The sequence below is a fragment of the Pelobates fuscus genome, chromosome 3, assembly GCF_036172605.1.
Source record: "Pelobates fuscus isolate aPelFus1 chromosome 3, aPelFus1.pri, whole genome shotgun sequence".
Taxonomy (NCBI): Eukaryota; Metazoa; Chordata; class Amphibia; order Anura; family Pelobatidae; genus Pelobates; species Pelobates fuscus.
The window spans coordinates 184,878,987-184,903,878 of record NC_086319.1 but is presented as its reverse complement, the minus strand read 5'-3'; the positions used below and the strand labels follow the sequence as shown (position 1 = coordinate 184,903,878).

At 41.1% G+C, this 24,892-nt stretch overlaps 1 protein-coding gene across 2 annotated transcripts in view; it reads left to right on the top strand.

Moving 5' to 3' along the window:
- The window catches only part of FERRY3 (FERRY endosomal RAB5 effector complex subunit 3), an 85,864-nt gene that overhangs the window by 34,143 nt on the left and 26,829 nt on the right, over positions 1-24,892 (top strand). For both annotated transcript variants that reach the window (XM_063445386.1, XM_063445387.1), the window contains exons 7-10: positions 3,366-3,487; positions 4,202-4,308; positions 4,671-4,868; positions 5,986-6,114. In XM_063445386.1, the coding sequence (XP_063301456.1) occupies positions 3,366-3,487; positions 4,202-4,308; positions 4,671-4,868; positions 5,986-6,114 (556 nt within the window). The remainder of the gene's footprint in view (positions 1-3,365; positions 3,488-4,201; positions 4,309-4,670; positions 4,869-5,985; positions 6,115-24,892) is intronic.

Sequence of the window (24,892 nt, the reverse complement as noted above, 5' to 3'; positions counted from 1 at the left end):
GAAGTCCATGTGGGACACGTCTTTTGCCCACACTAGATAGCACTGTGAAATTCCTGCGCATGCCAAGTTCGACATTCAGATGGGATAGTCGACTATTCATTCATTCGTCAGAAAAACGAATGAAAAGAAATTTCAAACGAACAAACAAAGACCCCTAGACTATTTTTAGGGTGAGGGGGAAGGTAGAAATTTATTTTCATGGCGAGGGGGGGGGGAGACTAGGGGCTTGGGGTCCCCTATTAATGCCCCCCCATGTGTTTTTTTTTTTTTTTTTTTTTTTACATTTAGAGCTCCCACCCACCACACACTTGTGGGGGCTGGGGGGACGGCACAATATTTCCTCCCTCCGCCTTTTCATCTTGGGGCCCCCACCCGCCGCTCATTAATTACTAATACTGAGTAACTTTAACTTAGTATTAGTACATTTGGCTGAACGACCAATTTAGGTCTTTCAGCCTTTTGGTAAATATCTCGCTAATACCGTGGGAAATAGGGAGCTATTTACTAAGCGTCACGAATAGGATCGGAGTTTCATTCATTCAAATGAAATTCCGATATGAACAGAAACTACCGAATGCCATTCTAACACGAATGAACAAACTGTTCATTTTGTTAGGACGGAATTCGGTAGTTTCGCCGACGTCCTAACTATATGACAGGACCCTGGGGAATAGTGAAAGGAAAATTCCTTTGACTGTGAGAAGTGGGTCAAAACTGGTCAAGCGTAGAAAACCTCCATAAGACAAAGTAGTCCCTACTTTGTCTTGTGTTTTAAAGAAACCTAAAGCAGACAGGAAGAAAAGAAGAACAGACCCTGAGAGAGGGAAAGAAGAGGAATCAATTAAAGAAAGGTAAGTTCGGCATGACAGTGCTGCTTTGAGTATGGATGCCTGTCATGGAATTGATTTGTTTTCACAAACAGTAAGTGCTTGAGACAATTTCTCATATTACAGTATTAAAAATGATTAAAGCAACACTCCAATCACCATAACTGGAACAGCCTGCTGCCTGGTGGGAGCACTGGCACCTTCCCAGAGTAATTTGTCAAACCATTTTAGTACGGTTTGACAACTTACCTGGGTCCTACTGGATGCCCTCAGCTGCACCTTTGCTTTCAGATTGTCCTTGCAGGAGAATCTGCTTTGCTCCACTGAGCTAAGTAGTTCTGTGTAGGTCGGCTCTCACTGGCTGAGTGTCATCTAAGTGCTCTCAGCCAACGAGTGCAGTCCTGTACCAGACTTGCTTATCTCCATGAAGACATTCGTCAAAAGAAGCAAGATGCAGACCAGGTGCCTGAGAAGCCCGGTAACTTGTCAAACTGTTCTAAAACTATTTGACAATTTACTCTGGGAGGGCGCCAGGGCACTCTTTGCATTACAGTGGGTTCCAGTGGTTATGTTGCTTAAATTGTTGTATGGTTAATCCAGCTTGTTTATTGGACTAGCATAATTTGGCAACCATACTACATCCCACCTCAGTTTTGATGATGCACTTTAAAGTGCATAATTTTTTCCACACTCACTGATTATGTCCTCTGATGGTGCAGTGCTTTCCATGATAGCTTCTACCCACTGACACACTTGATAGCAATTATCGTACATTTGGGAAATTATCTATTTAAACAAGACTTCTTGCACTTTGTTGGTGTCACAAACGCACCCTACTCCAAGAGTGTGCATGATGTAGTTGTGTTGGTGAAAGTATTAAAGTTCACTATTTGTCTGCACTAGACTGGAAATAATGATAAAAATCCCCCTTAACACCACTCACACTTAAGCATAATAATATAAATATTACTATTTTAATGCTGCCACCACCAAGACAATTTATAAATGTGGTTCCTTGGTCCCCCAGGTAACTTAATAATAAACACCCACCAAATACAACTTAGCACAATATCAACCCACAAAAGCAATTTCAAAACAATAATTAGTCTCTTAAGGTAACGTGATTCTTTACCAGACAAAGGCAGAATTTAATAAAGAAATATTTATTATAAGCAAAAAATTGTCACAGTGCATACAAAAATATAGATGACAATCAAATTATTTACACCAACAACAGATAAACACAAACGGGATAAAATAACAGAAGTCCTAATAACTTACTCCTTAGGTTTTTTTAAAGTAAAGCTTCTGTCCCCGGGAAAGGAAGATGGTGACTCACTCAAAATTAGATTTTGGCCCCAAGCAAGTCCAAACACATTTCAGTATCATTAGATATATACCCTGTGGATTAGCAAGCCTGGCCTAGAGGTGGAGATAAGGCCCCCTTGTGTTCCAGACCAACATAAATCCAAATAGAAAGTTTTCCTTCTATCTCCTCTTTTGTACTTGCCACAAAAATAATAATTGCATCTATGAATGTGTTACCATTTTTCCATTCCATAGATATGTGACCCAATGTAGCGGACATCACAATCCCTTGTCATATGGTTATTATGCAAATCATGTTTAGGCTTGATTAGAGGACTGTGCTTGTTACATTCTAAATATAATATAAACGAGGCCTTATTATTATTCTGTAGGTAAGTATTAATGTTTCTTTTGGATATGATACTTGAACACAAAGCTAATGATCATTAACATATCAATGAAATTAACTAATCAATTAAGAGGTACAGGCCATATGGTTTAAGTCAGTTAGTTTACATTGGAACTAGACATCCAGGAATCTCAAGTGTAGAATGTCACACCTTGTAGAGCCTTTGATTAATCGAAGGATCAATCCATGTTGTAAACCATCTGTCCCCGTTCACATACCTATACAATTTACATTACCCCTTCTGACATCTGACCTCTACCAAGTGGCCAATTCATGTATGCTCTACAAAAATACATTAAATGGCATTATTCTATTGTGCAACAATGAATTATGCACCCTTGGCGTGACAGGTGGTTCTTAGTCTGTTGCTCAGTTCAGTATGACTCAAGTGCTCTGGTGTGACTTGATTTAAGATATTTGCTATTCTGCTTTAGCTTTGCTTTTTATCATTCTCCATTCTGCCACACATCTCTTCAAGTCTGCCTATTGCAACGATTGGTAATCCATCTTGCTATCTTTTACCTGTTTCTGCATAATGAGAACCTAAACCATTAGATATAATTAGCCAATTTCAAATACGTACATAGTGTCAGAAACCAGAGACTAACCTTACATTTTGATATTGTTAATAACCAACACACTATTTAAACTGGCAAACAAGTGCCACAGTTCTTTTATTTTGTTACACATTATCCCAAGAATCAGGTAGCACTTTCAGTCAACGCTGGCTGGGAGGGTTTACTAATACTTTTGTTCTATGTAGAATGAAACGTATATTTAAATACCATTTGTCTTGGCAACTGCCATCATTCCTATGCTAGGTTCTTGAAAATAAGTGGATTACTGAGCTGAAGCAGCTATCTACTATCCAAAAGCAGGAATATCAGGAATGGGTCATAAAGCTCCACCAGGACCTCAAAAATCCCAACAACAGTTTTATAAGGTTAGTAGACAGATTTGGGATGGGGGATATTTATATATATATATATATATATATATATATATATATATATATATATATATATATATATATATATATATATAAAAAAAATTCTCTTTTATTTCTTTTTTTTTTTTCTTCTAAACCTTTAGTGCCTTTCTCCTGACACTGTGAAACAGCTTCTGACGACTGGCTGCTTCTTGTTCGAGCAGCTACAGTTAATAGTTCTGATGATTTTTCTCATTTCCAAATTTTTTAAATTGCCTTTTTGTGTCTTGCCTTTTAAGTTTCATGTTGTAAGTGCCTGTTTTTCTGTTTACATATTTCCAGTAATTTTATTTGATAAATCATGTAAACGAGGAGTGATTTAACACATGAAACCATTGGAAATATGTCAATTAGAAAACCAATCTCTTACAGATCATGCATTTTTCAAGGATGTGAATGGATATCAAGACGTATACTTTGCTGTATTAGTAAGCCGTGTAGCCTAACTGAGGGTTCTAGTCTGCCTACAGTATAATAGAGCAAACATTTGTCTTAGTGAGTTCTCATTTTTTGGCATCATTTTGCTCACACACTTTACCCATACAGCACATTCTTTAAAGTTTAATTTCCCCCTAAACCCAAAGTCTAAATCATATGTGTTGTCCAGAACGTCCTCTTAACATATTGTTTGCTTTTGTTCACAAGAAAATTATATTTTTATATATATAGTGATGAAATTAAAGTTCAGCCAAGTCGCCTTCAGGAGTCTGTAGAAGCAAGCCGACCAACATTTGAAGAGCATCATCCGCTTGAAGAAAGCTTTACAATTCATTTAGGTATAAATATATTAGATTGGTCATGCCATTATAGGAAGAGGAACAGGAAATTCTGGAATTGGAGCTATAATTACAGTTAACCACAGGCAGAATCATTTAAGGGTTTTTCCTACTACGTCAAGTTCTATAATACACATCTATTATTCAAGCCAATATGGTTGTGGTATGATTATAATATTGTATAATTCGGAATTGAAAGTAATGAACGCCAGTTCCTTCGAATGATGTTCAAGGGTGTTAATCCTTTGGAAAATGTAGTTATTTTCTTTATTTAACTATTAGTAGCATAAACCTAAAAGAGAGTTACATATAGAATACATAGTAACTGTTGGACTAATATCGGTATCTGTTTTATTGCGTAGGTGCTCAATTAAAGACAATGCACAATTTGAGATTGTTAAGAGCAGATATGCTGGATTTTTGCAAGCACAAGCGCAATCATCGCAGTGGAGTCAAGCTACACAGATTGCAGACTGCACTATCTTTGTACTCCACATCTCTCTGTGGTTTGGTGCTCTTAGTTGACAATCGTATTAATTCTTACAGTGGTATCAAGAGAGGTAAGTTGCTAAGAATATGCGTTGCTGTCAAAATGCTTTTGTGCAATGCACAATGATCAGTAGCACAACTCAGACCTAAATGTGTGCTTAGTGACACATTCTATAATTCTATCTTTTACGAATCCAACTCTATGTAAAGAAGGGTGTGAAACTTTATAATTTCAAATAGTCAAAGTTGGAGAACACCTGCTGCAGTGCATAGGGAATCCCAACACTATAGGTGCTCGCAGTTAATTAGGTCACATTGCCTGGAGAAACCAGCACTTTCCATTATCTCCCTGTGTCCTGTGATCTCCAAAGCTGCAAACAGCACTTAGGCAGCAATGGCAGAGACAGAGGCTTATTCATCCAAGTTGTGCAGATGTTAGATAGAGGCTGGATAGCAAAGTAGGAAGTTTGTTTCTTGTTTGGGATGGGGGGAGACTTTTTACAAATGGCTGTTGTTTGAAGATAAACTTTTCAAGAACCAGGGTACTTTTTAACTTATGGTAAGTTGTTATGGTGCTTATAGTGATGCTTCAAACAACAAAACCATATAGATGCAGTTTATAATGGAACACTCTAACATAGTAAATAAGCATATTTCTGTCTAATGTTAAACTGATTCTCTAGATTATTGAAGCCTCCTTGTTAAAGTTAAATAAAATTAAACTCCTCTTTTATCCAGCTGCTCCTCTCCTACGGAGATCATCCTGACTGGAGATCTTGGGCCAGTCCATTATGTTTCATAGAGAAGCACATTTGATACAATTACAACCAATCAGATTAATCCAGTGTCTCTCTATGAGAAACAATCAAGTCATTTAACAGTGCCAAACATAAAAGCTTTCTACTATTGAAAGTCTTCACGGGGAAGTGCCTCTAGTGTCTGTATGTCTGCTCCAAAATCGCTACGGTACATTAAGATGTAGTGATTTGGTGCTTAGTGTGTCCTTTTGAATACAAGGGTTTAATATTGTTCTAAATGTGCATAGAAATGTATGCAAGAGTTGTTTTTATTCCTTTATGTGGTTTGTGTAAACTCTGTGCAGCCTTTAATATAAGATTGATTTATTTTAAGCCGTAACAAGAGTTAGTGTGAATGCTACTATAACACGGTTGTTTTGTTTATGTTTAGATTTTGCCACAGTCTGCCAGGAGTGCACAGACTTCCATTTCCCGCAGCTACAGGAGCAGCTGGATGTGGTCCAACAAGTTGTCCTTTATGCCAGAGCACAGCGAAACCAGAAGATAAAACACCAGCATGGTAAATGGGAGTTGTGATAGAAGTCATTGCTTATGCCATAGAGGAAGTATGCTGTGTTGTTTCTTAAATTTTATTAAATAATAGGCTAATCACCACCTTCATTTTATTTATCTTTTTCTTTTGAGGAGTGCATTGTGTCACATTCTTTTTGGCACAATAGCTTTTCCCCCTTCGTATTTCACCCATAGAAATTCTTTGATTTCCCCCCGTGCTTCATATATAATGCAGCTTTAGCTTTAGAAATCACAGAAATGGCACCTGGCACACTTTTCACAAACATGTCATGCTGGACGTGCAGGGAGGGATAGATACAGCGTCACATCCCAAACCTTAGACTGTGGATCATGGTTCTCTAATTAAATAGTCCGAGAATGTATACATAAGTAAACAAGCAATGTCATCACAATATATATATATATATATATATATATATATATATTTCACAGTGCATAATGTGCCTGCAAGATATACACCATTTTAAATATAAATACATACATATTCAAGATTGTGTATATCTTGCAGGCACAGTGTGCACTGTGAAAGATATGTAGTATTTGCTCTTTGACACCCAATTAGCAACTGTAACATTCCTAATCATTGAATGTTTCTTTAAGACACGAGTGTTGTAAACAGCCTAACTCTGTGACGTTAATATATATCAGCACATAACAAAATGAACACACTTCTATATTTATCTGTGTCTGTATTTGGTGTGTCATCTGCTCCGTGCTGCTCTATAAATTGAAGTGCAAGCAGGGCACTGCTAAAAACAGAGAGCGGCTTTTACTAAGTAGTGAAAAAAAAATGGTCGGCATGAAGATTTCAGTCATTTGGCAATGGTTCAGAGCATCTAACTAAAAGGAACTAGCAGTACACAGATAATCCTCTCTGCTTGGTGATATGGTCCAAAACCCATCCAAATCCATTTGAGGGTTATCTCTCTGAAAATAAATAAACCCTATATTTAAAGCTATTATATTTAGCAGACATTTGGTCTGCCTTCATACATACCTTACAGGGAAATTGTCATCAAAAAACAAATCTGTTCAGATCTCAACAGGGTTACTTTTGTCTTAGGATGACGCAACATCTTTTTGTGGGTATACAAGTTATTTGTCATGAAATAAATGCCAGGATGTTTTTTACAGACCAAAAAAAAGCATCTGTACATTATTTTTCTTAAATCGTTTGCAAATGTTTAATAGTAAAATAATTTATTTTTGTATTTATTTACTTATTTTGCCAACCTGTCAAATAAGGGTGTTTTATACCTATGCACCGGAATTCAGTATTCACCTGTCACTACACAGCAATGCTCTGTGTGTATTTGTACTGCACATTCGTTTTATCTGTACTCATCTCATTTGATAAAGGAAAACTATAGACAAATTTATTTTATACATTTTTGGCACAATAAATAGATTTCTATAATTTTACCTTAATGCAGATCGTATTAGGCCATCATGAGTCCACAATAAGATCAAATTATGTCACCTTGATCATATGTTGCATATGGTATGCATTGATCATATGTGCACTGGCTTGGAGTGCAAATGTGTCATCACGTTTGACATTCACGAACAATGAAGGTCTGGTGATCAGTGAGGTCATTAAATAGAATAATCCTTAACATTATGTACGTGTCAGGTAGCTCTTCAATGGCACATTAAATCTTTTAAGTCCAGGGTCAGGCAAATCCCTTATTGTGAATGTCCTGACTTGTCTTGTCAGTCCTGAAGGGGTTACTACGTTCGGTTTATTTTTTTTGTATATTTACGGTTATTCACTAAAGTAAGCATTCTTGGGTATTCAAAGTAAATTTAAAGTGAGTTTCTCAATTTTGGCCAAAATAACCGAATTCAAAAAATCGATTTTGTTATCAGTTTGGTTATTGTGGCCTGAAATTTGAAATTCACTTTGAATTCCCTACAATTCTAACTTTAGTGAATAACCCTGGCAGTTATTTGTGTTTTCCATTGCAAAGGATTTCAAGAAAGTTCTACAACCTAAAACATTTTGGATATAAATCTTTCCAGAAACTGTTTTGTTTTAGCTTTCTTACCTGGCAGTCTGTCTGCCTGTCTAGTTCTGTAGTTAAATAATTTGAGAAATGGGGATAAATAAATGAAATGGTATTCAAATTGTCAGTCACATAAAAATGTTTTTATTCTATATAATAAAGCAGCTTGCCTTTCTTACCTTGTTGGAAAACGGTATGCATTGCCAACATATTCCACAGCAATTGCCTATAGAGAAAAAAAAAATACAAGCAAGTAAAAATATGTGTACAGAAACCAGAGTCAAAGAGGGGGCTGCTCTAACAAGCTTACAACGTGCAGTAAGTGGGGGATAAAAATGCAGTGTGTCCAGAAGTGGGGGGAGAAGAAGTAGTGTCTTATTAAATATATGAAAACAATATGAGTTGTATGTTAGAAGCCTGAAACATGCAATATGGGGAAAGACCCAGAAGTTGATGAGCTTTACTTAATATGTGAATTTATAGTAACTTCATAAAGGATTGGAAGCCGGTGGATATTGATTCCAGTCTTGGGAAGTCTTTCACATGAATTTTGGAAATGCTGGTGAGATCGGGGGAGAAGGTAAGGTCACAGGCAGGGGATTAAGTAGGATTAAGGTGGATTTTCTTTTTTAGCTAGAGAAGAAATTACATTCTGGGTGATATTGCTAGAGAGGTTCCTAGGTATAAGTATATTAAATTGGAAGGTCTAGGTCAGGGGTAGGCAACCTTTTAGCAGCACTGTGCCGATATAGGATTGTGATGTCCCGTAGCGTGCCAATCCTATTTTTTAAATTGAGGTGTGTATGCTGCCGTATTCTGCTGGTGTTATTTTTACTGTAATTGCTTTGTATCGTTGTATTTGTGCGTATATGAGCTATTAATTGTATATGTTCATTAGTAGTTTATGGTATTGTGTATGATACATATGAATGTGGGCTGTGTATGAGGGCTGCTTGTGGAATTGTGTGTGGATGGATAAGTCACATTGTGTGTTTAGTAGTGTGTGGGGGCTGTTTGGGGTATTGCATGTGAGAGGCTGCATGTGGGGTTGTGTGCATGTATGTGGATTGTTAGTGGTGTTGCATTTGTGGGGATTGTGTGTATGTTTGTGTGTAGGCTGTTCGTATTATTTGTATGAGGGAAGGGTTATTCTGTATTTCTGTGTATATCTAGCAGTGTGGGTGGCTTCCCTAGGTTCCAGTGGGGACCAGGCCGGCCAGGTATAGCTCAAGTATAGGAGCTGCAACAGCAGCGGCAGGCTGCTCTGCTACAGTGTGGATTCCCATTCACAAGTGCTGGGAGGAAGTGATCTGAGATTACTTCCTCTACGTTCTGCAATGTGTTGCAATGCTTAAATTGAGGATTGTCCTTCACCACCTCTTCGTATTAGCAGATATCTGAAGTTTTACTGGCACTCCTGATAGGACAGAGCCTGTTTGGCTCTAGCAGCCTTGAGTGCCGTGCAAAGACACCTCGAGTGCCGTGCATGGCACTAGTGCCGTAGGTTGCCTACCCCTGGTCTAGGTTGTATAATGCATTTTTTTAATTTGAAAAATGCATTTATAAAAATACGTTTTTTGTTTTTAATTCCTTTATTGACTAAAACCTTACCTTTACTCTTCTGTAGATTTTGCTGAAATCATAGAAAACAGACAGTCATAGACTATATGGCATTTATTCCAGAGACTTCATATAGTTCCTCCAGACATAACAGACAGAATTAAATTTTTCATCTTGATGTAGTCTTGGGCCACTAGAGTTGTAACACGTGGGATATTAGACCTCCAAGTAGACATGCCGAACAACCCCAAAATTCCTTAAAACAGTCCCTCTTTCCTGCCACTTCCACTGAAAATCCCTCGTTATTATTCTGCCTCCTTCAGAGTGGGTTAAACTGTTGTGTTTACCCCTTTAGATTGGGTTAAACTATTGTGCTCTGCACAATATTTTACTTCTTTACATGTTTAGTAAAGGTAAACAAGCTGTTGTAGTGGCCCCTCATTCGCCATCCATCCATATTGGATTACAATGATTGGAGAGAATGGCAACTGACACTAATCCTGTCAGTACTATATATATATATATATATATATATATATATATATTTATACTCAAAATTGGGATTACAGTTTTGCATTAGCAATACAATGAACAAAGGGATACAAATGCAGAAAGATAAGTCCTGTGCTCACTCCCATCACTGGGCGGCTGCAATGACTACAGTACACACCAGCCCCAATATGTAGTAAAAACCAAAGAAAAACAAGTTACCTGCACTCTCTCCTTAATCCCTATGTATTTTTAAACAAATGGAGGTTTTTTAGTTACCTCCAATGGCCATGAGAGGATGAGCCCACCTGCCAACGTCAAGGCAGACCCCCCTAGGGGGTCCATTTGTTTAAAAATACATAGGGATTAAGGAGTGAGCGCAGGTAACTTGTTTTTCTTTGGTTTTTACTATATATTGGGGCTGATGTGTACTGTAGTCATTGCAGCCGCCCAGTGATGGGAGTGAGCGCAGGACTTATCTTTCTGCATTTGTATCCATTTTTTGTATTACTCAGCCTTGTTACAATGCAGCCGCCCATCCCATGTGTTCCCTATTAAGGGTTAATAATATATAGGGGTGTATATAAAAAAATACCCTACTGTCTCAGTAGAATTTTTTGCCAGCGGCTCAAGGAAGCAAGGTGAATGGTTAGAGTTAGGACCCACCTAGGGGGGTCTGCCTTGACGTTGGCAGGTGGGCTCATCCTCTCATGGCCATTGGAGGAAACTAAAAAACCTCAATTTGTTTAAAAATACATAGGGATTAAGGAGAGAGTGCAGGTAACTTGTTTTTCTTTAATGAACAAAGGGGCCCGGCTGCAAGTATCTGGAGGACAACCATTTTGTATTAAATCGATAAAAAAAATGGTTTGATAAGTGTGAGAGGGCACAATAACCTGCTCGCATCATAACCACTACAATAGGCTTTCTGATTACCCATAGAGGCTAACATCCATATTATCACTAATGATGTTTTAGTGTCTCTTAAAGGGATCCTATAGTGCCAGGAAAACAAACCAATTTTCCTGGCACTATAGGCTTTTGTAGTGCCGCCCTCCCGCTGGGCCACTTACCTGAATCCAGCGCTGATGTCCCTCGGCGCTGGGTCAGGCTCCGGCCATGGAGAGGGGGAGACCTAATGCACATGTGCGACAATAGCCGCACGCGCATTAGACCTTCCTGTTGGAAAGCAATATTTAATGCTTTTTTTTCTATGGGGAAAATCTGACGCTGGAGGTCCGTGAGGACGTCCAGTGTCAGATAACGGACCAAAAGTTTAGATTCCGGGAGCCCTCTAGTGGCTGTCTGTTAGTCAGCAACAAAGGGCAGACTTAGAGCTGCAATGTAAACATTGCAGTTCTCTTGAACTGCAATGTGTAACATTGCAGCACTAAGTGCAAAAGGGACACAGCACCCAGACCACTACAATGAGCTGAAGTGGTCTGGGTGAACAGTTGAAGTGTTTTGTGCAACATTTATTGTACATTATTATAAAATTATCTTACTTTATTTTTCACATACATCACTATCACATGGCTATTAACTGATAAGTTTAAGTTTGTTTTGAGCGCATCTCATGTTATTGTATTATTGTATCTTTCACATATTTGAGAGGGAAGAAACGGTCACATATTTGAGAGTTTTGCTGCTTGCTAATGATTCACTTAGATTGAGCGCCTTTTATATCACTAGATCGTATCTTATTTGTAGTGTTTATGTTGCTGTAATTAGGAGGAGGTGTAGGTCTCTACTGCTCTTTTAACACGTTTTAATTAACCTAGAGCACCCATGTATGTGTGTGTTAAAGATCTAGTTATAGATGTATATATTATTGGTATTGGTCTCTGTTTTACCCTTTTGACAGTTTGATTGACAGGTAAGACTCTCTCTGCAAATAGAAATATTAATGTTTTCTGTTTAGTCCCATATTTAGCTCATGTCCTGCAACAACCTCTTTGCCCTCCTCATGCCTAAGGGATCAGTAAAACACGCAGTGAATGCAGTGTAACTTTACCCCAGCACTTCCAAAATACAATTATTCATAAACATACACCATAAGTACTTCGGGGACCATCAAAAGTTATGGATAATAAGTTGGAGATGCTAAAAATCCCTCTAGCTCGTAACCTTATTAGGTTGAGCCTATTATAGACCACCAGAGGAATTTATTTTTTGTACATCCGATGATACATTTTCATTTATTTTTGTATGCATCCCCTGATGTTTTCTGAACTGTAGATAGATGTCAGCCTAACAATCTGTTGTCCTTTCCATCATTGCATAAAGTGCTGCTCTGTGTGAAGATAGAGAATCAGATAATTGGAAATTATACCATGCTTTGTAAATTTGAAATTCACCTTAAAGTCACCTTGATTTCTCATTTTAGTGAATAACCCTGACAATCTCCATAAAAGCCCCCAAAGCTGACACTGTGCATGAAGCCAAGCTGATCTAAGGAAAGAATGTCCACCTTTGTCGCCCCTGCTGTTCTCTGACTTCAGATCTTTCACTAACCCTTAATTTAAAGGAAAATTACAGCTAAATATTACTGAAATAACGAATTTGAAGATACAGTGCTTAAAACCCTATCATTTTTAAAAAAAATTAAGTCAGAGTATGTAGCTCAGTGAGACAAATTAATGGTAACTAACAAAAATTAATTAAAACTAATCTCAATCAAACAAGAATGATGTTATGTCACATTTTGATTCTTTCACACTGTTACCTACCCTGAACATTTTTAGCATGATTTATTCGATTTTTTTCCAGTTCAGTGCCATCTTAACAGTATTATAGGCCCCTGGGCAAAGCAGCTCACATGGGCCCTGCCTACACAACCCCTCACATAAATAAAAATGTAGTTAGCGATAAAACTAAGCTGATATTTATTGGTACCTTCAACAAATGCAATACAGTACATACATACAATATACACACACTGCTGAATACATACAGGCTGTTGAATGCACAAACACAGATGGCTGAATACACACACAGACACTGCTGAATACATACATAATGCTGAATACATACTGACTGCTGAATACACACACAGACTGAATACACACACACAGACACTGCTGAATACATGCACGGAGAGACTGCTGAATGCACACACGCAGAGACTGCTGAATGCACACACACACGGACTGCTGCATGCACACACACACGGACTGCTGCATACACACACACACGGACTGCTGCATACACACACACACGGACTGCTGCATACACACACACACGGACTGCTGCATACACACACACACGGACTGCTGCATACACACACACACACGGACTGCTGCATACACACACACACGGACTGTTGCATACACACACACACGGACTGCTGCATACACACACACACGGATTGCTGCATACACACACACACGGATTGCTGCATACACACACACACGGACTGCTGCATACACACACACACGGACTGCTGCATACACACACACACGGACTGCTGCATACACACACACACGGACTGCTGCATACACACACACACGGACTGCTGCATACACACACACACGGACTGCTGCATACACACACACACACGGACTGCTGCATACACACACACACACGGACTGCTGCATACACACACACACACGGACTGCTGCATACACACACACACAGACTGCTGCATACACACGCAGACTGCTGCATACACACACGGACTGCTGCATACACACACACACGGACTGCTGCATACACACACACACGGACTGCTGCATACACACACACACGGACTGCTGCATACACACACACACGGACTGCTGCATACACACACACACGGACTGCTGCATACACACACACACGGACTGCTGCATACACACACACACGGACTGCTGCATACACACACACACGGACTGCTGCATACACACACACAGACTGCTGCATACACATACACACACACACAGACTGCTGAATACACATACACACACACACAGACTGCTGAATACACATACACACACACACACAGACTGCTGAATACACATACACACACACAGACTGCTGAATACACATACACACACACAGACTGCTGAATACACATACACACACACAGACTGCTGAATACACATACACACACACAGACTGCTGAATACACATACACACACACAGACTGCTGAATACACATACACACACACAGACTGCTGAATACACATACACACACACAGACTGCTGAATACACATACACACACACAGACTGCTGAATACACATACACACACACAGACTGCTGAATACACATACACACACACAGACTGCTGAATACACATACACACACACAGACTGCTGAATACACATACACACACACAGACTGCTGAATACACATACACACACACAGACTGCTGAATACACATACACACACACAGACTGCTGAATACACATACACACACACAGACTGCTGAATACACACACACACACACAGACTGCTGAATACACACACACACACACACACAGACTGCTGAATACACACACACACACACACACACACAGACTGCTGAATACACACACACACACACAGACTGCTGAATACACACACACACACACAGACTGCTGAATACACACACACACACACAGACTGCTGAATACACACACACACACACAGACTGCTGAATACACATACACACACACAGACTGCTGAATACACATACACACACACAGACTGCTGAATACACATACACACACACAGACTGCTGAATACACATACACACACAGACTGCTGAATACACATACACACACACAGACTGCTGAATACACATACACACACAGACTGCTGAATACACATACACACACACAGACTGCTGAATACACATACACACACACAGACTGCTGAATACACATACACACACACAGACTGCTGAATATACACACACACAGACTGCTGAATATACACACACACACAGACTGCTGAATACACACACACACAGACTGCTGAATACACACACACACAGACTGCTGAATATACACACACAGACTGCTGAATACACACACACACAGACTGCTGAATACACACACACACAGACTGCTGAATACACACACACACAGACTGCTGAATACACACACACACAGACTGCTGAATACAAACACACACAGACTGCTGAATACACACACACACAGACTGCTGAATACACACACACACAGACTGCTGAATACACACAGACTGCTGAATACACACACACACAGACTGCTGAATACACACACACACAGACTGCTGAATACACACACACACACAGACTGCTGAATACACACACACACAGACTGCTGAATACACACACACACAGACTGCTGAATACACACAGAGATACTGCTGAATAAACAGACTGCTGAATGCACACACACACACAAGGACTGCTGAATGCACACACACACACACGGACTGCTGAATGCACACACACACACACGGACTGCTGAATGCACACACACACACACGGACTGCTGAATATGCACACACACACACACACACGGACTGCTGAATATGCACACACACACACACGGACTGCTGAATGCGCACACACACACACACGGACTGCTGAATGCGCACACACACACACACGGACTGCTGAATGCGCACACACACACACACGGACTGCTGAATGCGAACACACACACACACGGACTGCTGAATGCGCACACACACACACACAGACTGCTGAATGCGCACACACACACACACGGACTGCTGAATGCGCACACACACACACACGGACTGCTGAATGCGCGCACACACACACACGGACTGCTGAATGCGCACACACACACACGGACTGCTGAATGCGCACACACACACACGGACTGCTGAATGCGCGCACACACACACGGACTGCTGAATGCACACACACACGGACTGCTGAATGCACACACACACACACGGACTGCTGAATGCGCACACACACACACACGGACTGCTGAATGCGCACACACACACACACAGACTGCTGAATGCGCACACACACACACACGGACTGCTGAATGCGCACACACACACACACGGACTGCTGAATGCGCGCACACACACACACGGACTGCTGAATGCGCACACACACACACGGACTGCTGAATGCGCACACACACACACGGACTGCTGAATGCGCGCACACACACACGGACTGCTGAATGCACACACACACGGACTGCTGAATGCACACACACACACACGGACTGCTGAATGCACACAGACACACACGGACTGCTGAATACACACACACACGGACTGCTGAATACACACATGAGATGTGATATATGGACTGTTGGGCTGTGTATGAGTGTATGTATTGTGATGTATGGGCATTTGGCAGTTGGGCTGTTTTTGGCTGTGAATGATGCACTTCCATTCTTTTGGTTCTTTACTTCCTGTTCCTGTTGGCAGTTGGTGGAATGTTCGAGGGATTTGAAACCCTGTGTAACAAGGCAGCAATATGAAGATCATGTTATATATGTATTAATTAGACATGTGCAATTCGTTTCGGTCCGAATAGGAATTCGGACGAATTTCGGACAATTCGGACATTCGGGTACTTCCGAATGTCCGAAGTTCCAAAATTACCGAAGTGTCGAAGTTCCGAAGCACAGTATTGCCTAAGTACTAATATACTTACCCAGTGGAAGAAGAAGAATGTTACATAGTATACAATTTTAAATAAAAAGTATACAAACATAGCCAGGATTCACCTGTAAGCATTTGCAACACTTACAACAATCAAGTAACATACATTCATATAAAATGTAAGTTACTTGGCCAGTCAGTTTGATGACAGGAATGAATAAGTAGATAACTCCCTAATTCCCACGGTATTAGGGAACTATCTACTAAAAGGCTGAAATACCTAAATTGGTCTTTCAGCCAAATTTACTAATACTAAGTAAAGATTACTTAGTATTGGTAAATTATGCCCCTACTCGCTATAGCGCGAGTAGGGGCATGTCTATTAAACAGTGAGCAGCCTGTGGCCTCCCCCCTGGCCCCCACCCCTGAGCAGTGTGTGGGGGCCCTAAATCAGAATAAGGGGGACACACCTAATGTCCTCCCTCCTGGCCCCCACCCCTGAGCGGCGGGTGGGGGCCCTAAATTGGAATAAGGTGGGGGGACCTAATGTCCTCCCTACCTACCCCCCTCACCCTAAAAATAATGAGGGGGGGGGGCCTTTAACTAAGAACCTGTAAAAAAAAATAATAATAATAACTTACCATTCGATGTTTTCTTTCTTCTAAAATCTTCTTTTTTCAGCCCCAAAAAAGGCCAAATAAAAATCCATAATAACCGACGCAATTATAAAAAAAACGAGCGCAAAAAAAAATCCATCTTCACCCATGGAGGGCTCCGCACAGACTGAGCTCTGCAGGGCAGGGGAAGGCTTGTAAAGCCTTGCCCCGCCATGCAATTAGGCTCAGAGCACTCTGATTGGTGGGTTGAAGCCATCCAATCAGAGTGCTCTGACAGGTAAATGAAGAGACTGACAGGTAAGTCTCTACATTTACCTGTCACAGCACTCTGGTTGGTTGGTTTGAAATCCACCAATCAGAGTGCTCTGTGTCATTTTACACAGCGTGGGAAAGTTCTTTGGAATTTTCCCATGCTGTGTAATTTGACTCATAACTCTCTGATTGGTGAATTAAGTAACCAATCAGAGAGTTATGAGTCAAATTACACAGCGTGGGAAAATTCTAAAGAACTTTCCCACGCTGTGTAAAATGACACAGAGCACTCTGATTGGTGAACACTCCAATCAGAGTGCTGTGACAGGTAAATGTAGAGACATAAGGGGGATAATTTTTATTGGGGGGGAGGGGGGCCCGCTGAGGGGTGGGGCCAGGGGGGAGGACACTAGGTCCCCCCGCTTATTACAATTAAGGGCCCCCACCCACCGCTCAGGGGTGGGGGTGAGGGGGGAGGACACTATGTCCCCCCCCTTATTCTAGTTTAGGGCCCCCACCCGCCGCTCAGGGGTGGGGCCAGGGGGGAGGACATTAGGTGTCCCCCCCCCTTATTAGTATTTAGGGCCCCCACCCGCCGCTCAGGGCACTATTTTTTTTTTTTAAACAGTGAGCAGTCACAGGCTGCTCACTGTTTACTAGACATGCCCCTACTCGCGGTATAGCGAGTAGGGGCAAACTGTACTAATACCAAGTAATTTTTACTTAGTATTAGTAAATTTGGCTGAAAGACCAATTTAGGTCTTTCAGCCTTTTGGAAGATAACTCCCTGATACCGTGGGAATTAGGGAGTTATCTACCAAGCGGCTGCAAGAGAAGTCCCGAGGTTCCGAAATGCCGAAGTTCCGAAGTTGCCGAAGTGCCGAAGTTCCGAAGTCTTGAATTGCCGAAGTCCCGAATTGTTAAAATCCCGAATTTCGGAATGCCGAACCGAATTTTTTTCCCATGCACATGCCTAGTATAAATAAAGTGAGTACTTTGTTATACAGGAATTATTGGCTGATTTGACAAAACATCACAACATGTTGCTGAATACACACACAGACTGAATGTATTTCTGAATACACACACACACGGACTGCTAATACACAAACATACTGTTGAATACACGCACGTAGACTGCTGAATGCACACACGCACACACATGCTCCTGGATACACACAAACACGGACTGCTGAATACACAAACATACTGTTGAATACACGCACGCAGACTGCTGAATGCACACACGCACACACATGCTCCTGGATACACACAAACATGGACTGCTGAATACATACAAGCACACTGCTGAATGCACACAGACTGACTGCTGAATACACACACATACAGCAGTGAGGGATGCAGTGTGTGTATGAGGGGGCAATGTTTGAGGAATGCAGTGTGTGTGAGGGGAAAGTCCGGGTTCAGTGTATAAGGGGTGCATTGTATGACCAGTGCAATGTGTGTGAGGGGTGCCGTGTATGAGGGATGCAGTGTCTGTGTGAAGGGTGCATGTGTGTGGTGGGTGCATTATATGAGAGGTGCAACGTGTGAAATTCTACCCTAAACCATCTATATAAATAGTCAAGAGAGTGTTAAAGAAGCCCTGTTAGATCAATATCTTGGTTTAGGGTTTTTAAAGTATATATCCACTGTGCCTCTTTTTTTTTTTAAATATAAAGGTTTTTATTTTTTCACAAAAGATACTTGGGGATACAGAAAGGAAAAAGGGAGAGGGTATACAGTCAAGTCAGATTGTTTGGCAATGTTCTGACTATCTAGAAGCATGTAAGTACATATACACCAACATGAATAAACACGAATCAATACACACGGATGCATCGTAATATCAGCGATGTAATACACATTTTACTATACATTGTTATCCGGCTTCATTTAGCAGTATCCATTTAATCACTTTCCAAAAAAAAAGATTATTAAGTAGCTTCCTACCATTTCTCATGTGTAACACCTTCAATTATTAGAACGATATCATGAGTGATCTGAGTTGGTCATAAGCCGTGTCTCACCACAAAACCGTGTCAACCCCTGTATGTCTTGTGCTTCGCTTTTTCTACCCTTTTCTACCGTTTTATATCTATATGAGGGGGGATACAAACATCTATCGGTGTTATCTGATTTGTGAAATTCACTAGTGGCGGTTCGGTTGACAGACTTTGTAAGGTGATTGGTGCCCGCCTTAATCTAAGGTGTCGGTCCAGATAGCCCAGCCAATGCTATGTTTTAAAGAACGAGGCAGGGGAGAGTATAGAACTGGGAGGGGGGGGGGAACAAGAATTTTGTACTAAACTGAACGGTAAGAGTGCCTTCCAACTGTATATGTATCGAATCAAGTCTGATCTATGTGTGTAAGCCATATATATCTGTCCCATAAAATATTGCTCTGAGCGAATTTGCGCTGTCAATGGACCCTAATTATTCTGATGAGAGCGTGACATCTGGGAGGTTAGAATCGAACTGTAGCATAGGTAAGTTCACTACGTATTAATCTCATTACCCATATTCGTCGGTCTTTCATCTCCAAGATATTTGTTGGGGTAGTGTCTCTTCAACCATGGGGTCCAAAGGGTTTTTATCGTTTGTGACTGGTCGTGAGAGTCTGAAGAGAGAGCTTCATACCTGTAATATTGGTATATCTTGTCAGTAAGTTCTTTTTTAGACGGACAATATGTGGACTTCCAGTGTAATGTTAAAAGATTTCTGGCTGCTAATATAATCAGAGTAGCGAGTTTCTTAAGACCCTTTCCCCATGAGAAAGGGAATATCAGAAAGATGCCCATCATCAGTGTTAAAGGGTGGGTTGTCTCAGTTTCTTCTTGCAATAACGTTTGCACTTGTAACCAAAGGGGTCTAATCCCTTCACATTCCCACCATATGTGGGTCATATTTCCCTCCGCAGTGCCACATCTCCAGCATTTGGGGTCTACATTTGGGTACATTTTATGTAACTTGTGTGGTGTGAGATACCATCGGAAGATTACTTTCTTGTGGGCCTCCACATGGGAGAAGCAAGACGTAGTGCCTCTTAACGCAGTTAATGCTGTGAGCCATTGATCGTCAGTGAGCGTGGGGATTCCTTCCTTCTCCCACTGTGTCACATAGTTAAAAGAGCTAGGTGGAGCTTTGTTTAAGAGGGTCTGGTAACAAAGGGATAAGGCCTTGGGTTTAGTTGGGGCCGAGAGGCACCTGTTTTGGAGTAGTACGACTGGGTCTTTCCCTGGTGTACGCTCATCTGACGGGAACGTGACTTTTGTTTGTATAATGATCTTCAATTGGAGATATGGAAACACAAATGAATTGGGTAGGTTGTATTTCTGTTGTACGTCTGGGAAGGGTAGGATCTTTGATCGGGAGCAGAGGTCATTAATCTTTTGTACTCCCAAAGCAGTCCATGATTTTAAAGAGAGCCATGGAGATATAATTTCTAAGGTGTCCAGAGGGGCCTGGGCACAAAAGGTATTCTCTATTAACCGACTGGATCGGGTGGTATCCCATATTTTCAAGGTAAGCGCAGAAGTAGGGTATAGTATGTTTGTGTTTGGTCTATATATTTTTGGTGACCACAAAATAGTTGTTAGACTATGTGGGTGTGTAACGATTTGCTCCATATCCACCCACTGAAAGGTGTTCGTCGGGGCATGTAGTCTGATGGCTGACTCAAGGATAGCTGCTTTGTAGTAAGACAGCACTTTCGGAAAGCCTAATCCTCCTTCAGCCGTGGGTAAATGTAGGAGTGATACTGGCAATCTTGGTTTCATGCCGCCCCATACGAATTTGTTTAGTTTGGATTGTATGGTTTTGAGCAATAGTAAGGGAACTTGTAAATGTAGCATCCTGAAGACATATAGAAGTTTTGGTAACACTACCATTTTGATTGTATTCAATCTCCCTAACCAAGACAAGCGCACCTCTCGCCATTTCTGGAAGCTGGAATTACATACGTTCGGTATGTTGGCATAGTTAAGAGATATCATTCTTTGTTTGTGTAGAGCTAGCTTTACTCCCAGATATGTAATGTAGTGTTGCCTCCAGTCAAACTGATAAGAGGTTCGTAGCGTTTTAACTCTGTGCGTCGAAATGTTGAATGCAAGCGCTTGTGTTTTAGTTTTATTGAGTCTGTAATAAGATACTCGCCCATATGAGTCTAGGATGTTTAAAAGTGTCGGCAGTGACTTCTCCGGGTTGCTAAGTGATAACAAGATGTCATCTGCGAACATCGCTAGTCGGTATTCATTTGAGTGGATCTTTATACCTGTGATCAAGGGATCATGCCTTATTTTATGGGCAAGAGGTTCTAAGGAGAGTATGAATAAGAGTGGGGATAACGGGCAACCTTGCCGCGTTCCATTGGTAAGATTAAAAGGATGCGAGATAAAGCCTGAGTTAGAGACTTGCGCAACTGGATTACCATATAGTGCAAAGATGCCTTGTATTAATTCAGGTGGAAAGCCGTACTTGGAGAGGACTGTCGACATGTAGGTCCAGTTAAGTCGATCAAAGGCTTTTTCAGCATCTAAAGCCAAAAACAGACTCTCTGTACCGTGTTTTTCTATATGGGATAGTATGTTTAGGGTCTTTCTAGTGTTATCACAGCCCTGTCTGCCTTGGACAAAACCTGACTGATCATTATGCACAATACGAGGTATTATCTTTGCTAGCCTATTCGCTATAAGTTTGGCATATAGCTTGGTATCGCAATTCAGGAGAGATATGGGCCTAAAATTAGGGCAGCGTGTGGGGGGTTTGCCTGGCTTCGGTAATGTAGAAATGTGAGTTTTCAACATATCTTTGGGCATATTGCCTGTAATAAAGCAGTGATTGAATAAGTCTGTCAAATACGGGGCTAATGTATGTCGGAACGTGTAATAATAAAGGTTAGTGAACCCGTCTGGACTGGGTGATTTATGCTTCGGTAATTGTGTTATAGTTTGTAAAACCTCTGGAATCGTGAAAGGCTCAATCAGTTGTTGTCTTTCTGTCAGCGTAAGGGTCGGTAACTGAACATCTCGTAAAAAGTCATCAATGTCAGTTTGTTGTGGTGTGTGGAGGTCCCCATCCTCAGCTAAGTTGTATAGTTTGCTATAATATGTGCCTAACTCTTCCACTATTTCCTGCGGGTTAGTAATTTTGTGTCCCTTTTCTGACTGGAGAAAGGCAATCCTAGACGTTGACGTCCGAGCTTTGAGTTGGGATGCCAAGATTTTGCCAGCTCTGTTCCCATCTTTGAAAAATGTATGTTTCATTCTGGTAAGGAAATATGTAGTCTTAGCCAGGTCCATATCTTTCAAACGGGACTGGAGTTGGAGTATTTTCGTTGTGGTGTCATGTGAGGGAGATCTCTTGTTAGCGTGCGTGAGCGTGGCTAAGTCAGTCAGAATCTTTGTGTATGTGGCAAGGCGTTGTTTTTTGTTATAACTAGCGTGTTTTATGAGTTGGCCTCTAAGTACTGCCTTGTGTGCTTGCCATAGGGTTTCTATTCCCACCTCCCCTGTATTATTGAGAGAGAAATACGTTTCCAATTCTGCCGTGAGTTGTGGTATTAGAGTATGGTCTGTCAAAAGAGTATCATTAAGTCTCCAAGTGCGTTTGCCAGTTACCGGGTGTTGCATCTTGGTCGTCATCAAAATTGGGGCATGATCTGACCACGTAATGTCTCCTATGCCCACTTTCGTTATTTGTAGAGTCTGTGATTTGGGGATTAAAAATCGGTCTATACGCGAGTATGAGGTATGGCTAAGAGAGTGGTACGTAAAGTCCTTGTCTAATGGGTTAAGTGCCCTCCATATGTCCAGGAACCCATGTTCTAAAAGCGTATCTCCTATAATTTTTGCAGAGCGTACCCTTTGTGTGGCTGTAGATTTTTTGACTTTGTCAGTAGAAGTGGTGTCTAAAGCTGGGTCAAGGAGAAAGTTTGTATCCCCTCCTATGATAAGCTCGCCAAACTTATGTGCAGTGGATAAGGTGAGAATTTTCTCTAAGAAGACCCGTTGGTCTGTGTGAGGACCATATATATTAACCAGGGTGAATTGTGCGTTATTAATGACACATTGTAATAAGAGAAACCTCCCTTCCCTATCACCTATTTTCTTTACTAATTGGAAGGATAAGTCCTTGTTTATCAAGATTGTCACTCCTCTCTTCTTTGATTTATAGGTACTGTGGAAGCCTACTGGGAAGTGTTTAGAGAAAAATTTGGGTTGATTATTTCTTTGGAAGTGGGTTTCTTGATAAAACGCTATATGTGCGTTATGTTTTTTTGCTTCCAGGAGTGCCATTCTACGTTTGTGAGGCGAGTTTAGGCCTTTGGTATTTAAAGAAAAAATGTTAATAGACATCAGATTTATACAAAAGATTCCTAAGACTTTTACCAAATTGTAAAATACCCAGATTCATAAAATAAAGATAGAGGCTGCTTAAGTGTTGGCAACCAAGCAGACACTTGCATGGATGGTACTGTATTTTGCAGGAAATAGTTTGTAAAAACGGCACTGCGAAGTGGTTAGTATGAGCATTTGACTCCAGACCAGTATTAAAGCTAGAATACGCACTCTTATTGCGTTCCTTTAAAAGCACCAGGGGGGGATTAAGTAACAGGGGGAAACAAAAATTAAACAACCAAATATATACAAGAGAAGTGTCTCCAAATTGAGACTTAACCATGACTTGGTTAATAGGCAAAAAATAAAGCCCATTTGGGGGGGGAGAGAGCCCGTATTTAACCTCTAGGGAGTGATATTGAAAGGTTACATATACTTTGCTTTTATGGCATTAGAAAGACATTTGCGTTTGTCCATTCTATGGGGGTTGTGAGACTCGTGACTTGATGGTGGGGCCCGAGATTAGGAGCCCCCTCAGCAAGCCAACCCGCCTGTCCACCATAAGTATAACAACCCTGTCATCAGTAGGAATAATTAGGTATTGGGTGGAATTTGAAAATCAGTTCCAGGAAGGTTACCAGTATACCCTGACTATAGCCAGGTTAAAAGAAACCTAGAGAGGGTGAGTATTGCAGTCACTTAGCTGTGGCGACAGTTTGCCAGTTCTGGGTCAGTTTCATCGGTGATCTGGTAAAGTTGCGTTGGGAGGCCGGATCGCTGTTATTCGTTTCCACGGGTAGGCCCCATCCGGACAGTAGCTTGTCCCCGTCTTCTGGTGAGAGTAAGTGGTGTTCTGTGCCGTTCCGTCGGATGATAAGCTTCGTGGGGAAACCCCACTTATACGGAATGTCCGCAGCTCGTAGTGCCTTAGTAATGCGACTGAAGGATCTCCGT